The sequence below is a fragment of the Barbatula barbatula genome (assembly GCF_947034865.1).
Source record: "Barbatula barbatula genome assembly, chromosome: 18".
NCBI classification, from domain to species: Eukaryota; Metazoa; Chordata; class Actinopteri; order Cypriniformes; family Nemacheilidae; genus Barbatula; species Barbatula barbatula.
The window spans coordinates 876,759-894,029 of NC_136781.1; the positions used below are offsets into that span (position 1 = coordinate 876,759).

General features: G+C 39.7%; 1 protein-coding gene across 1 annotated transcript; it reads left to right on the forward strand.

Annotated features, from left to right (window-relative positions):
- Positions 1 to 1,877: 1,877 nt before the first annotated feature.
- f8 (coagulation factor VIII, procoagulant component) lies at positions 1,878 to 15,164 on the forward strand. The gene is made up of 25 exons (XM_079479741.1): positions 1,878 to 2,069; positions 2,894 to 2,991; positions 3,350 to 3,472; positions 3,968 to 4,180; positions 4,476 to 4,649; positions 4,764 to 4,988; positions 5,136 to 5,391; positions 6,540 to 6,720; positions 6,804 to 6,891; positions 7,029 to 7,246; positions 7,327 to 7,477; positions 7,569 to 7,778; positions 8,208 to 9,342; positions 9,721 to 9,886; positions 9,971 to 10,216; positions 10,501 to 10,729; positions 11,026 to 11,208; positions 11,655 to 11,771; positions 11,855 to 11,926; positions 12,152 to 12,237; positions 12,621 to 12,782; positions 13,191 to 13,335; positions 13,699 to 13,847; positions 14,225 to 14,407; positions 14,546 to 15,164. Exons 1-25 carry the CDS (start codon positions 1,921 to 1,923, stop codon positions 14,699 to 14,701), a joined length of 5,115 nt encoding a protein of 1,704 aa, XP_079335867.1. The 5' UTR covers positions 1,878 to 1,920; the 3' UTR covers positions 14,702 to 15,164.
- Positions 15,165 to 17,271: the final 2,107 nt, after the last annotated feature.

A 17,271-nucleotide genomic window follows, 5' to 3' on the forward strand; every position in this document is an offset into this window, starting at 1 on the left:
TGACTGACTCCCTGGTGATAGACCTACACCTACTTGTGGTGTGATTCACTCAAATTGAGCGTTAGTAAGGGAAGCCAAACAATCCAATAGTGGGATGAGACAGTGGGGTATTACAGAGCTCGCGCCGCGCTGACATGTCATCTGCGCGATTCAATTTCCTATCGCCAACCGATGGGCAGCGGGTTTCTTTATTGTACATTTGAGTGTACGGTTTGCGCTGTTTAAATAACGTGTGCACTGACGAGGAGGCGGCTGGCTGGGCGATTGAATCGCGCAGATGACATGTCAGCGCGGCGCGAGCTCTGTAATACCCGCTGTCTCGTCCAACTTTTGGATTATTTGGCTTCCCATAGTTCGCGCGAGTTGAAAAATCTAAACTTTGGCGAAAATTCGCGCCGCGTTTACGAACCAGTAGGGACGTGATTATGACATAGTGAGCGGAGGCAGAAATCCGAAACAACAATGAAGGACTGCGCCTCTGAAGGATTTGATGGACCCAGACATGGCGCCGAACGAGTCTACGTCGTTCTTCAGCCTTCCATAGCACATAATGCGCAGCTATCCTCTCAACTAAATCCATGTCCGCTATTTCGCAATTAGACGGGCGCCGCCTGACAGAAACCCCTCCATGACGCGAATGAAGCGAGTAAAAGCAAAATGTTCAAGGTCCAAGTAGACGCTAATAGCGCAATTTACTGCGTTTGGTGTGAACACTTTATAAGACACTGACTGCATCTGACACGAGAAACTGGGGGGGGGTGGAGTCTGTTAAGAGATGATTGGGTAGCCCAGTGTCAGTATGGAAAATGAACCAATGGGCCGCTGTCCCTGCTTTATGGGCCGGTCGTTGGCCGATGAAAAAAATATAATATTATATTATATTGGCCCCCAAGTGCGTCGGCCCACGGTATGCCAGATTACCAGTCCAGCACTGATTGGGATGCACAATAGAAAAACATGATTTTTGAACAATTCTAAACCGGTTTGAACTCTTTTTGGAACCAAACTCTACAAATATCCACACTGATATAAGTCCTAATGAAAAATGAAAAATAATGCATGGATAATAATATAACAACAAAAGAACAGCTTAAATAAGTTTTGTGACGAAAAACAAATTTCCCTAATGTTGCAATTGTTGGTTACATTATTTCCTTTCAAGTAACGTTACATTTACATTTAGTCATTCAGCAGAAGCTTTTATCCAAAGAGACTTACAGAAAGTTCAGGGAGCAATAAGAGATATGTCATAAAAGACCAATAATACAATAGGTGCTAATACAAAGTTATTAGTTTCATCAAAAGCTAGCTGTTGAGAGAAGAGTGTACAAGTAATACGTTTTAATAATACTTGTTACTAGTTATAAGTGTACAGTTTATTGATAAATAAATAAATAAATATTGTTAAAATACAGAGCATAATGACAAATGTAGTACTAGTCTTCGTAAAATGACCATAGTAAAACAATATTGGTGTGCTGAATAATACAGACAATAAATATCTATGTGTTCTCTTTTCCTTTACTTTATGAATGACTCAATCACCCCCATTACTCATGATCTCTCTCCTCTCTCTCTCTCTCTTCTCCTCTCTCTCTCTCTCTCTCTCTCTTCTCTCTCTCTTCTCTCTCTCTCTCCTCTCTCCTCTCTCTCCGCTCTCTCCCTCCCTCTGTCTCCTCTCTCCCTCTCTCCTCTCTCTCTCTCTCTCTCTCTCTCTCTCTCTCTCTCTCTCTACTCTCTCATCTCTCTCTCTCTTCTCTCTCTCTCTATCTCTCTCTCTAACCTCTCTCTCTCTATCTCTCTCTCTCTCTCTGTCTCTCTTTCTCTGTCTCTCTGTCTCTCTCTCTGGCTCCTCCCCGAACACATCCTGTGCATTTATATGTAACATGACAGCATCCCAGCAGCATCATTTTCTTCATCATGAAGGTTGTGTTGTTCCTTCTCGTCCTCACAGTGTTCCTGAACTCTTCTTGTGTCCTGACGAAGACTCTGGAGTTCTTCATCGCTGCTGTTGAGACTAAATGGGAATATGCCTTTACCAGCACCACAGATCCAGGGGCGAACCAGAGGTACAATAAGAAAACACTGTTCATTTCTACTTCATTCTTCCGTTTTATTTATATGCATTATGAATAGTGTCAGTACTAAAGACCTTTATGGCTACACAAGGTTTTAATAGATGAATATGTAATTGATGTTTTATCATGTTGACACTGTTTGGATTGAGTTTTGTCACATCAATGTGAATGCCGTGAAAACATGTTACCAGAATCATTTCCATCACACATAATATGAACAGTTTATACTGTATGCAACGAAGGAAAGAAACAGATTAGCGAGACTTTTATCTTTTTTAATTAGTAAAAATGGACTCAATCCAGCAGACTTCAAGGGGCCGAAGACTTTGACGATTGTCCAAATTTTAATTTGTCAGTTAGTTAACCAGAGCATCAGATGTATTGTTTTAGCGCACGGTACCACATCTGAATCACATTCTCTATTTATCTTTGATACAGTGAGGACAAACATGCCTTGATTTCATGTTTTCAGAACAGACTGTGATAGCACTTCACACCATTAGTACTAAACCACTGATGCATGTTCTCATTTGGTATGACCAGTGCGTAACAAAATCTCATAATTGATTTATATTTTAGGAGTAAAAAATACAGAACAATATAAAACAAAGTGTTAGTTTTACAGAAAGACAACGCATTCTCATTCAGACACACATTATTTGTTTGCAGATGTCAGTTGGTTTGACTCTGATTTATACCTATTTATAAATACACGTTTAGGGCTAATGCATATCTTATATGACACAGAAAATGTAATGATACTATTATTATATTAAATTAAATTATAGAAGTTACAGCTCATTTATTCTTTACAGAAAATTTGCATCTGGTGTTCAGAAATACATCAAGGCTGTATACACAGAATACACTGATTCCACCTTTACCGCGGTAAAGTCAAAGCCACCATGGGCTGGTGAGTATAATTTTTCCCCCAAATAATTTTGATCTATTCACCATCAAAGTGAAGTCACCTTTGTTTATTTATCGCCTTATACAATGCTTGTATATTGAAGTTATTATTTCATTTAACTTTTTAAGTTGCACTGTGTGTTTTATAATATAAATAGTGAATTATAAATTGTTGGACATTTGATGGACTCAATGGTCACAGTTTCACAATAGACATTATGTCTGTGTTCATATAATGTAATTTAACATTGAGTTTAAATTTGGATTTAATTCAGTTGTTGTGTCTACAGCGTTAAACTGACTCTCTGAAATGATGTGCATTTGTGTTTATACTTATTCATGCCAATCATTTCTGTTCGAAGGTATTCAGGGTCCGACTATCAGAACAGTTGTAAATGACAGAGTCGTGATCCACTTCAAAAACTTTGCTTCCCAGTCCTTCAGTATATCTCCGATCGGCATTCCATACTGGAAACAATCGGAAGGTACATTTCACTGGATTTGCACTTGTTTAAATTCTCACATTTGTTAATTCCACTTACAAAAACTAACCAAACTAAGCTTACTATGAATGATAAACAGTTTAACCATAATATGATACTATGTTAACACAAATGGTAATCAAGCCACCTAAAAAACATGGTTATTACACGTTTACTATAGTAAAACACAATTTTTCTAAGGATCCAGACATCACAATGATGCCTCACATAACCGAGAGATTTACAGCATTAGACAAAAATGTAATGCTCTCTCATTTCTGAGTCACTTTAGATGAAAGCATTTGATAAATGTATAAACGCAATCGACTGAACGTAGTTTCATAATAATGGAAAGTTGGGGCTGCTCATGGAAAATGAAAGCGATACACTGGTGTATACAGCAATATCCTTAGATGTAATATTTACAACACAGTGCAGATCCAGAACCCCTCAATGTGCACATGTAAACCTCAACATCCTTCTGCATTTCAACACCAGGCGCAGGCTACGAGGACTCGACTTCTCTTACAGAGAGAGAGGATGATGCAGTGCCTCCTGGTGGTTATTATAAGTACGTTTGGGACGTTTCACCCAGCAGTGGACCGACGTTGTCCGACCCCGACTGTCTCACCTACATGTACTCATCACAGGTGGACATCGTCCGAGACTTCAACAGCGGCCTCATCGGAGCTCTGCTCATCTGCAAAACAGGTGACAATCACTTCCTTCCAGTCTGGACTAAATTAGACATCGAACATTTGGTGTTGAACATTTAGGCCCGGTTTCATATAGGAACAGGCTTAGCCTAAGCCAGGACTACGCTTTAGTTCATTCAGGCTATTTAAGCCTTAGAAAAAAACTTGAGACAAAACAATGGCACTGGCATATTTTAAGATATGTCAGGGCAAGTTACTTTTAGTTGAGACAGCTCAAAATGTATTTTAGTCTTGGACTAGTCTTCAGCCTTGGATGTGAAACCGGGGCTTAAAGTGATGTGCCCTCTCAGGTGTCCTGACTGAGGAGAGACGGCGGAACGTTCCGGAGTTTGTTCTTCTGTTTGCTGTCTTTGATGAAAGTAAGAGCTGGTATCAGGAGGTGGGCCGAAAGGACAAACTGAGAAAAACATCCAGTCGGGGTCAGTTTCACACCATCAACGGATACGTCAACTCAACCCTGCCAGGTGCGAATCACCTCAAACCTCAGCACTTCATGATCGGACGCCTGTCAAGACGTTTTATTGAATCTCATAAACAGCATGTCCGGGTCATGTTTTATTTCTGTTGTTGTTCTTTAGGTCTAACCGTGTGTCAGAAGAGCCCTCCGGTGTCCTGGCATCTCATCGGTCTTGGCTCCACCCCAGACATCCACAGCATCCAGTTTGAAGGTCACACCCTGAAGGTGTTTGATCATAAGCGGGTGACGGTGGAAATGACCCCCATGACCTTTACCACGGCCCTGATGAAGCTGACGGCTGCGGGACGCTTTCTGATCTCCTGTAAGATCCATTCCCATCAGACAGGTGAGGCAACATATCCTTAAGTTGTAAAATATGCACTTTATTTTGAAGTTCTTTTGTGAAATTTTACTTGAATGATTATGTCAGAGACAAATAGATATTCTTCCGTTTCAACACTGAATCTGATCTGATGTTTCTGTTCGTCTCCAGCCGGCATGAATGCGTTCTTCACTGTTGATAACTGTCCTGAACCGGTGGAGGTCCCGAGCCCAGAAAAACGAAATCTCAAACATTCCGACGATGAACAGGACAATGATGAAGATAACATGTTCTCCACCATCGTATTCAAGCCAGGAGGACCCATGTCTGTGCTCCGCTCCAGCGCCAAAGGAAGACCAAAGATCTGGGTCCATTACATCAGTGCTGAGGAAATCCACTGGGATTACACATCTCACAGCGATGAACGGTGAGACTCATTCACGTTCCTCCAGCGGATCACAGAGTAATCGAGTTCTCAAACCTAACATCTGTTAAAAACATTTTCTGTAAACTGGAGAGACAGAAATCTAGCGTAAAAAATATTTCCCCACCTAGAAAATAACAGGATATATATTAAATGGTTTTCCATGTTTTTCTTGTAAATTCATTATCTTTTTTGTTAGTTTTACAGTTTTTGGTCGTATTTTAAAAATAAACTGTTAAAAAGGAAATCTCGTAAAAACAGAAACTTCCTGGCAGCTAAGCAATGTTATTTTAGTTTACTAAAATTAAAACTACGAAAACCTTTATGTTCTTCGAAATCAAATCAAATATTGACCTAAATATTATGGGGAAAAACTTAACTGAAGAAAATTTGAAATGTAGCCTCAAAAATAAACTGAAATAAGTTTAAAGCATTAAATTATAATAATAAACAAAAACTAAAATAATACTAAAATAACAATGTATATATTTTTCATAGGAACATAAAACAATTATTAAAAAAATTAAAATAGCATATACCAAAATAGCTAAAACCTTAGCGTAAAGTTAACATAAAAATGAAAAATCTAAAAATAAAAGCTAATTTCAAATAAACTATATAAATTAAACTATAATAACTCTGCAGCTGGGGCGCCAGAAATAAACTGTAAAATAACTTTTTCTGTCATTTTAAGTTTTTGTTTTACTTACATTTTTACAGATTTTACTTGGAAAATCTGTCAAAAAAAGAACAAAACAAATTTGTAAAATTAGACATTAATTTAGATCATTTGATGGGAAATGATTATTAAAACAAAATCCCTTTTGTCTGGTTAATTTTTTGTATTTCTCCTTGACATTACATAAAATGGAGAGCAAATGGAAAGGTTCTATATGTCTCAGATATTTCTTCTGAGAAAGAGCCAGAAATCTCACAAATGTCTAAAAATGATCGCAAACATTTCTCATCAAATTGACTCAAATCCAGATTATTTGACCTCTACACTACATTTCTTTTACACCTCCATACTCTTCATGTGTTTCAACAATTACACTCATTTTTTACATCTCCTAAACAATTTAAGGAGAATTATCTGAGACTAAATTGAGACTTGAAATGCAACAGATGTGATTTCCCCCCCGGTGTGACAGGCTTTCATCATCTTCCTCCTCTTCATCTGAGTGGTTCAGAAAGGGTCCTCAGCGTTTGGGTGGGGTGTATAAGAAAGTGTCGTATGTGGAGTACACAGACAAGACGTTTACCGTGAAGAAGAGCACCAGCAGAATGCTGATGGGTCCTGAGCTCAGAGGAGAAGTCGGAGATACGTTTCAGGTATAAACTGTCATATCAAAACACTAAACCGTTGACGAGATTCGTCTATTCCTGTAATTCACTCCTGTGTGTATCTCCAACAGATTATTTTTAAAAATATGGCCAGCCGACCGTTCAACATTTATCCTAATGGCCTGACCAGCGTTCAGCCTCTAAAGAAAACAGAAAAAGGTACGAGGCTTTTCTTTGATCTCGTATGATAAAAAGCTCCATCATGCACTTAATCTCTCTTTTATACGTACTGGATTATGAAGATTGTATCCCGGTCATCCTGAAATGTCTCATAATGTCTTATTTCTGGATGGAAGACAAGCAGGTGGATCTGCGCTCGCTGGCCGTACCCCCGGGTGAGATAATGGTGTACCTCTGGAAGCTGACAGCGGAAGACGGGCCCACAGAAGCCGACCCGCGTTGCCTCACCCATGTATTCCAAAGCACGCTGGACCCGGTTCGTGATGTGGCGTCCGGGCTCGTAGGACCTCTCATCATCTGCAAACATCAATCTCTGGACAGAAAAGGCAGAGTGGTGAGATGTGGATGAATAGATGGACAATAAATAAGTGAGAATAATACACCGATGATATCTAAACTGTAATGCATCTACAGGTGACATCTGATAAAGCGAAGAAACTGCTCTTTACGGTGTTCGATGAAAACCAAAGCTGGTTTTTTGAGGAGAACATTAAGAGTAACAGTGAAGATCCAGCGAAGATCAACCGCAACGATACGCATTTCTACAATTCGAACGTCATGCACAGTGAGTGCCGCTTCGAAACATGAGCATGCGTTGTTCTACTATCTCAAATTCATTCTTTGTTTTATCTCTCTGTCTCGTTCTCATGCGTCAGCGGTCAATGGTTTCATGTTCGACCATCTGCAGTTTAGGATGTGTCTCGGTGATGTCATACTCTGGCACGTCGCCAGCGTTGGGATGGAGAACAACTTCCTGTCCGTCTACTTCACCGGAAACACGTTTGAGAGGGATAAAACATACGGAACGGTTCTTACGCTCTTCCCAATGACCGGAGACACAGTGACCACTGAAGCGGAGATGCTGGGTCAGAAAAACATCATTCAAAATAGCTTAGCAACCACATAGCGATGCACTAAATCCATCCAGAACGTCTTTTAACAGGATAGCACAGCCATGGAGAACCTTACGGAAATGTTAGCATGTTACTAAAATGAAAAATAAAAAAAACATGTAGTTAAACCAAGGTAAAGATAGATTAACCATGGTTTTGCTACACAACTGGATATGATGCATATCGTGATTATCTCTACCCATCAATCAAAATCACTATAATTCTACTATAATTCTTTTTCGTAAGAGATTTGTAAAAATCTAGTGTCATGACGGCAACTTTTTTCTGTCTCCAGGAAATGTACAAATCACATCTGAGATGGGACGTTCTCTGATCCTTTGTTTTCTTTAGACCTCATTTCACGTGCTTCTTAATTCTTAAATGTGCTCTTTTTATTTCCAGGTGAATGGGAGGTCAGCGCGTTTGACCCGTCCCTGAAGGATCGAGGCATGAGCGTACGCTACAGTGTGGTGAACTGTGAAAGAGTTCTCCCCATGGTTGACAGCGAAGACTACGACGAAGAATTCATGGATATGATTGAACAGAACTTCCCGGTTCCACGGGGCACAATGGATAAAGAGCGCACTATCGCCATCCGCGTGTGCAGGAACAGAACTATGACGGATTCGGCAGATTGGTGGGGAAACATCAACCGTACTTCAGACAATGAGAGACAAAACAGAAGCCCTGTGTGTGAGATTAGATATCTGTCGGTCAAGAGGAACAAAGATACGAATGAGCTATCACAAGGCGGTATCCCGCAGGATATTCTGGATCAACTGGACATGGAGACGAGTGGAAATTCTGTGGAACGTCAGAAGAGGTCCCACCTCATTTCTGAGTCGTACAGGAGAAGGCCAGAGTTACCAAATGAGATTCCAGATCTGACTTTTAATATCACAAAAGACACGGAAATAATAGACGAACAGCTCAATGTGAACACTACAAACATGGAGCCAGAAAACAGATCCCAATCAGATCAACCCAATAAAACAAACAATGTGTTTGGAAAATTATTTCTAAGAGATAAAAACCGCATTCAACACTTAAAGGATCTTAAAGAAGGTTCAGGGGTCGTGTCGGAGAATCAAACCGAGTTAAAAGTACGAATTCGACAGGAGATGTGGACCGTCAACAAAGACAAACTGAATGAAGCGGGTGTAAAAGTCGAGAAAGTTGGTAGCAACAACGAAGTGCTGGAAGACTCTGGAAGTTCTGGTTTGAATCGGGACAAGATGGAGGAGAGTTTGGATCCTCTGAGCTATAATTACAAAAACCCAAAGATGTTTCAAGCAAACACTGATGTTGAGGAACACACATCAAATTCCTCAGAGAATCAGACGTACGGCAGAAAAACCATGATGGACGACTATGATGATTATAGTGATGACGGAAGCGTTCTCAGCGCGGACCACAATGGCAACGATCATTTCAACATCAGGTCCACAGAGACCAGATTCAGAAGATATTACATCGCCGCAGAGGAAATCATGTGGGATTATGGGATTAATCGACCAGCTCAGCTCATTAAACAGAGGTAACAATACATACGGGATGGTCACAAGCACACCGTCTGAGAAATAAACCGACACAAATGTTGTGTACAACAAACGTAGATTGTAGAGGTCAAATAATTTGGATTTGAGTAATTTTGATGAGAAATGTTCGAGTTCATATTGAGATCTTCAGTCATATTGACTTTTGATTGCAGACGAGACAAATCTGAGCTCAGTTTCACACATTGTTGACATCTCTTCTCAAACTCTAATGACAGACACATTTCTGACATTCTGAGACGCAGATGAAATTTAAGCAAATATTTCCATTTGGTCTCTATTTGATCTCAGTGATGTCTAAGAGCTTTCTTTCACTACAGACTAGTTGTACCTTCACTGAATATTTACTTTTTCTTTAGGGAGATGAGGAGAGGACTGAAGAAATATTTCCCGACCTACAAAAAAGTGATTTTCAGAGCCTACCAGGACCGAGATTTCAAGAATCCGATCAAGCGTGGAGAACTAGACGAGCACCTCGGCATTCTGGGTCCAGTGCTGAAGGTCGAGATCAATGATGTTCTTACGGTGAGTCTCTTCATCTACGTTTTTTGTATTCATATTTCAAATGCTAACTTTCACACACTGTCTCTTCTTTGTTCATCCCACAAGGTGGTGTTTAAGAATCTGGCATCCAGACCGTACTCCTTTCATCTTCATGGCGTGTACGATAAGACACAGGGGAGTTTTGGGCCGGGGATGAGCCCAGAGGGTTTCAAGGTTGCGGAGGAGTTACCGGGTGATGCCGTCCCACCGGGCCAAGAGAGAGTTTACAGCTGGAGGATCTCAAAAAGACAAGGGCCTTCAGCGGCAGAGTTTGACTGCAAGGCTGGAGCTTATTACTCGAATGTCAACATGGTGAATATTACAGTCGTATAGGAAAGACTCAATAGTGGAGTTTTATAAGAACATGTGAGCGGTGCTTGTCAAATGTGAAAATTATTTGTACATTTTGTTGTTGGTTCAACGTTAAAATATTAGTTAACTTAATGAATTTCTCGGTGAGTTGACAAATATTTTTAAGTTGAATTAACTAAAAATTTTAACCAACCAATTGTTTGACAGTTTTAAATGGTGCAGTTTATCATGCACAGTGTTTCAAAGCAACTATACAGAAAAACAATTTCTATGGTGTTCATCAGGAGAAGGACATTAACTCTGGTCTGATCGGTCCGATGCTGATATGTCGTCCTGGGACCCTGCATCCACGCGTCTTGGTTCAGCCGGGGGTGACCGATTTCTTTTTGCTCTTCACCACCTTTGATGAAAGAAAGAGTTGGTACCTCGACTACAACATGAGGAAGTTCTGCACCCCACCCTGCCCAGCCAGAGAAAGCGACCCGTGGTTTGAGATCAGCAACAAGTTTGCGGGTATATTCATTTGTTTTTGTGTACAATGTCATTTTCACATCATGTGAGTAATTGAGATTTCAATGATTTTTCCTTAATGAAGAGCAAATGGAAACATCTGTTTCGCGTCTTTCCTGAGAAAAAGAGTCAGAAATCTCACAAATGAGAGTTTGAGAAGAGATGTCCACAATATGTCAAACTGAGCTCAGATTTGTCAAGTCGGCAATTTAAAAAAAAGTCAATATTAATATCTCAATTTCTCATCACATTTACCCCAATCCTGATGATTCTAATGAGTGTTTACTTTTCTCACACAGCTATTAATGGTTATGTGTCTGAGACTCTTCCCGGGTTGATCACTGAACAGTATCAGACGGCTCGCTGGCATCTCCTCAACGTCGGGAGTGGAGGAGAGTTTCACGCCGTGCATTTCCACGGTCTGCCGTTCAGTGTCGGGAAAGACCAGGAACACCGCATGGGAATTTTCAACCTCTTTCCGGGTAAACTACACACCCTGCATGCCTCACATCATTTTTGCAATCGTACAGAACTAATTTACGGTATTACAGCGTTATCCATGTCCAGTGTATTGCCTTAAAGGGATAGTTCAAGATCATTTATTCACCATCCGGTTGTTCAAAACCTGTGTAAATTACGTTGTTCTGTTGAACAAAGAGAAAGATATTTGGAAAAGTGTAAGCTACTGACATTTCTTTGACATCATTGACTACCAGAGTAGAAAACAATTATTGTATAATTTTTATTCTGTTGAACTCAAAATGTCATAGAAAGGTCACTTGCTAACATTCTTCCAAATATATTTCTCTGTGTTCAACCAAACAGAATGTTTATTTTTAAGTGCACCATTCATTTAATACAGAATAAAACAACTTTGACCGTCAACTTTCTCCACACCACCCTGACAAGTCTCAATTCCCCTCTCCAGGTGTGTTTGGGACGGTGGGGACGAGGCCGTCCATGGCAGGCACCTGGTTAATAGAATGCACGATAGGAGAACATCAGATGGCCGGCATGAGAGCAAAATTACTGGTGTACAATCCACGTAAGCACAAAATCCCTGATCTACAACATCCGCAAATCTGTCTGCATCCGTGTCGGCTTCACTAAACAGATCTTTTCTCTCAGGATGTATTCAGCCATTAGGAATGCAGTCCGGATGGATTCATGATGACCAAATAACAGCCTCGGATTACTACGGTAAGGCCAAGTAAATACAACATAATACTAGGATTCCCATGATCTACAGATGATGTGGCATAAACGAATCCTCCATAAAGTCCACAGTAAGACTCAGATGTGCGGGTTTCCCATGTGCATGAAGGTGACATCATAGCGGCACGTGAACACCCTAGCGACCACCCACAACACGTTAGCATCATGACTTCTGCACATAGAAACGGTCAAATGTGATTTCTCTTAAAGGTGGCTGGAAGCCCGGTTTGGCTCGACTGGAGTTAAGTGGATCTGTTAATGCCTGGACGGGCTCCAGTAGCAATTCTTGGCTCCAGGTAAAATAAATCTCTTGTTTGTAAAGATAACATGCCGTGCCACGGATAAATGTTGACCTTTTCATGGACTTGGGTGACTTATCTCCACATATCACGGTTAAGAATAACACAGTAACCTCTGTGATTTATGTGTTGCTCATTTCTTAAGACGGGCCTTTGACAATACTGACTTTTCTTATTAATATCAACACATAATTCATAACTCAAGACAAAGTGAGAACTGCCCACTTTCAAAGGCTATAAATACAGAGTAGATCAACTGTGTCCATGTGAGAGAGAATAAAGACATCGAGTCAACATAAACATAAACATCATGTTCTGGATTGGTCAAATGACTGAAGTGCTCTCGTTCTCTTCTTGTTTTATGTCTTTGCGTGTGTCAGGTGGATCTGTTAAGGCCGATGCTCCTTCATGGCGTTCAGACGCAGGGTGCAAAGACATCGATGGGTCTGAGCGAGTCCTTCACCATCCAGTACACCATCAGTTACAGTACAGACCAGCAGACCTGGTTCACCTACAGAGGAAACAGCACCAAGTCATCTTACGTCAGTATCAACACTAAACTGATGGCACAATACTCGTATTTTACTCGTTGTTTTAAAGGGACAGTACACCCTAAAATGAACCCTCAGGTTGTTCCAAACCTGCTCACATTTCTTTGCTTGGTTGAACACAAAGGAAGATATTTGGAAGAATGTCAGTAACCAGATCTCAACACCCATTCACTGTCATAGTAGGCTAAATAAATACTATGGGAGTCAATGGGGTAGGAGATCTGTTTGGTTACTGACATTCTTCCAAATATCTTCCTTTGTGTTGAGCAGAACAAAGACAGTCAATGATGATAAAAAATTTTTTGGGTGATCTAACCCTTAAAGATGAAATGACGGTTTGATGAAACATTCAGACTGCATTAGACCTTTGAAATGTTCTTCTTGTTTATTTGACATCAGACCTTCGATGGAAATATGGACGGTTTTAAAATAAAAGAGAACTTGCTTTCTCCGCCCATCGTGGGTCAATACATCAGGATTCACCCGCTGACCTATCAGAAAAAGCCCACACTGAGGATTGAGCTTCTGGGGTGTGACCTCAACAGTGAGTCTAAACACACACACACACACACACATGTATGTTTTATTATCTCCGTGGGGACAGTCCACAGGTGTAATGAGTTGTACTGTACAAACTGTATATTTTCAGGATGTGGTTTTGTGGATGCTCTGAACGGTTTTGTTAGCTCCTGAGTGTGTCATCTTTCAGTTCTGGACTGCTTTGACACATTCTTATCCTTCTTTCATTCATCAGAATATCAATGACTATCATTGAAGAGTTTGAGAAGAAAGCTCCAGATGTTTGTACAAATCAAAAGCCCTTCGGATAGCAAGGCCATGCAGTGTATTAAGAAACCATCAAAGACCTTTATACTAATGAGCACGGATGTTTCTGTTTGTGTTTCAGGTTGTTTTATGCCGTTGGGAATGCAGCGTCGCTTGATTCCCGGCACAAGTATCACAGCCTCATCGTTCCTGAATAAATGGTTACGCTCCTGGAGTCCTGACCTCGCCCGGCTCCATCAGGAAGGTCAAGCAAATGCATGGAGACCTAAGGTACCATCCATCCTTCAATTGATTCGTTCGTCCATCTAAAGCCACTTATAATTCAAAGTTAAAAATGACCAAACTATGTGCTGTTCCCTGGATAAAAACATGTTTTTGTGTTGTGGAGGTACTTGCATGAATTGAATTGAAAACTGCGTAGTCCAAGTGTCTCTTGATGTGAAAATTCACCGCAAAACATTTAGAGCTGCAATGGAGCACATGTTGTAAATATTTGATTAAACGTGCATTATTGATATGATTTACTTTTATGTATTTTTTTTAACCGTTGTATGGATGTACGTGTAGATTGAAGTATAAGTTTTAATTTGTAACGTGTATTTGCTTGAAAATGTGTGTATTAAATGTTTCTCTCTCTCTCTCTCTAGACTAATAATCCTCACGAGTGGTTGCAGGTGGATTTCGGTTCAATGAGGAGAGTGACAGGTGTGGTAACACAGGGAGCTCGATCCATGTTGAAACAGATGATGGTCACTGAATTCACCGTCTCCATCAGCAGTGATGCTCGTAGCTGGAACGGTGTAAAGGAGCAGCTCACAGATGGAGAGAAGGTCCTGGTTTGTTCCTCTGTAGAATCATCTGTTTTGAACACACCTTTAACTCTAAAATATATATCACATGAAAAAAATATCAAATATATTATACTAATTTAGCATTTGTTGATGATCTGTTGTATTTCTCTGCTGCAGATATTTGAAGGAAACAGTGAATACGATGAGGAGATGCTGAACACGTTTGATCCTCCGCTCTTCACACGCTTCATCCGGATTCATCCGAAAGGCTGGGTCAACGACATCGCCCTCCGCGTGGAGTTCCTGGGCTGTGATACTCAACCGCCACTTTGAGAAAGACACGCAGATGTGTTATTCGTGTAGTCTCTGTTCTAAACTCCATCGGCCAAAACATGAGAAACGAGATCTTATAAAACGTCAGTTCTGGATTGTGATTGGCTAAACCGTTATAAAATTCCCCGATTTATAACGGCTGACCGCATTACATAACCTAAATATCATTTTATTGAGTTTATTTGATGAAATCTTATTGCTTTATTATAACTGTTGTCTAGGAACGGAGCCGGCATCAGCAAGGCTTTACATGTTTCTTATGAATTGCTGTAAGTTATAAGAGTCGATTTGTCGACGTGCTGCTGGCATTATTCTGGTGAGGAAATCATTATGTATCAATGTAAGTCTGTTTGTATATACAGGTCCGGATTAACTACTGAATTTGTCATATGCTGTACTTTTGCACTGTAAAACAAGAGTGAGGTTTATGTTTTATAAAATATTTAAAACAAAGTTTGAACTGTAAACGTCTTTTAATTATTGTGTTTTGTTACACACAAACATTATTCTTAGTATGTCGACCGTCAGTCTCTGACATTAAACTTTCTTAGTCTTCTGCGGCTTCATCCTTGACAAAACACACATGTATTTCTTAACACGAATACAGTCTTTTGTGTCCCTGTCACTATAATATGTGTGAAAATAAGGGCGGACGCACACAAATGAAATAGGCCGGGTAAATGTTTATTCTGTACGCCAGCGTGCTTTAGACACGCAGAGAATCCTGGACGGACTCGGAGAACGTCGCTGGAACGAGATAACGTTTCCATGTTCTGGTGGAGATAAAACTGGAGCGTACTATCAGTTCCTGTTTGACAGGAAGAACTCGCACGGATGTGTTTAGCTTGGAGAGAAACTGAAGGCTTTAGTCTGAGAGCCGAATGTTGAAACTATTGTGTCACCTGTTATCTCATCAAAGTCAAACAGTGTTACTAACAAACATCACCAGCAACATGACAAACACTCATCAATCTTTATTAGTACCATTGTTATTATTATTATTATAGTAAACAAATGTTGTACACCTGGATCGTTAGAAATGTCATGAGTTTATCATTTAAAATATTTTTTAAATATATCAAATAAAATCTGTTTTTCACTTTTATGTTTAAATGTTTATATTGTCTTAAGCATTATGTAACATTTGTTAAAAGGATGGTTCGCACAAATATGAATACTATTTCATCCTTTTCTTACCCTCAAATCTATACGACTTTCTTTCAAGCAACACAAAAGTGACCCGGAGTCTTAATAGCACGGGAATATTTGTGACAAAAGCCAACAAAACATCGTATGGGTCAAAATGATAGATTTTCTTTTATGGCAAAAATCATTAGGATATTAAGTAAAGATCATGTTCCATGACCATAATTTGTAGTTTTCTAACCATACTTTGTAAAAACTTTCAGCAAAATTGTAAAATCGCTTAATATTTTGCGCACTCAGATTCCAGAGTTTTAAAATAGTTGGATCTCGGCTAAATACTGTCCTATCCTAACAAACCATACATACATAACAAGGTTTCAGAGGATGTATAAATCTCAATTTCGAAAAAATGGCCCTTAAAACACTTGAAGATATTTTTAAAACATTACGCATCAACATCAGACCCCCTTGACTTCCATGGAATACAAAAATATGGATATGCAGTTCTTTGTAAATCTCTTCCTTGTTTCTATTGACAGCCCTTAAATACACAATTTTCTGTTTCTCCATCAATAGATTTATATAAAAATATAAGAACGCTTCTGATATATCTAATATTACAGAGTAAAGCATTCGACATAGAAGGAAAATTCCTCATTTCTTATAAATTGTGTGCCATATATCAAAATGATCAAATCATCCCAAGTTAGCTACTACACCATAAAAAGAAATGTGTTCAAACAATGGAAAGCCGGTTTTAGGGCTTTGAAATCATCCGTTGTTTTCTTCCAATAAGTAATCTAATAAAACTATTTAATAGATAACCATCCAGAACAGGCTGACAAAAGCATAACCCGTAACACCCTGGAATCATGCCTATGAGGTTTGCTTTGATAATCACCACTTCAGTAAATGCCTGTATATTCCTTTATATGTCCACATTAGGTGTGTTTTTACATAATCTGTGCGTAAAGGGATTGTAAAGTCCATCTGTCTGTGTTTTAAAGGCACACGGGCACATCATGCTTCATCATGTCTGCTGGAGGTCGTGACTCACACGTTCTCTCAGTCATCCACACTGGAATGGATTTAATAATGACATTACTATTTTTTCCACCAAACCATTCCAACACAGGTACGTAAAAGTGAGTATTTGTAGGATTTGATTGTGCTGTTTTCAGTAGTCAGCACGGAGTGAGTAAACAGATTGAACCCGGGGATGCAGTCATTCTGAGTCTTTTCCATATTTTCTATAATTACTTTTCCAAGTGCTGTGGCCACAGCGAATGAAACTTTCCTGCTCTGCTTGTCTGTGTTTTCACATGATGATGATGATGATGATGATGATGTCATATCGGTGCACTGCCACATTTCAGGGTCAGGTTGAAATAGTTTTATTCAAAAGGATTTAAAGTTCATTCGCC

Coding starts and splice junctions, on each gene's coding strand:
- f8 (XM_079479741.1), top strand. CDS start 1,921: ATGAAGGTTGTGTTGTTCCTTCTCGTCCTCACAGTGTTCCTGAACTCT. Junction 2,992..3,349: donor GTCAAAGCCACCATGGGCTG/GTGAGTATAATT, acceptor TTCTGTTCGAAG/GTATTCAGGGTCCGACTATC. Junction 11,209..11,654: donor AATTTTCAACCTCTTTCCGG/GTAAACTACACA, acceptor TCCCCTCTCCAG/GTGTGTTTGGGACGGTGGGG.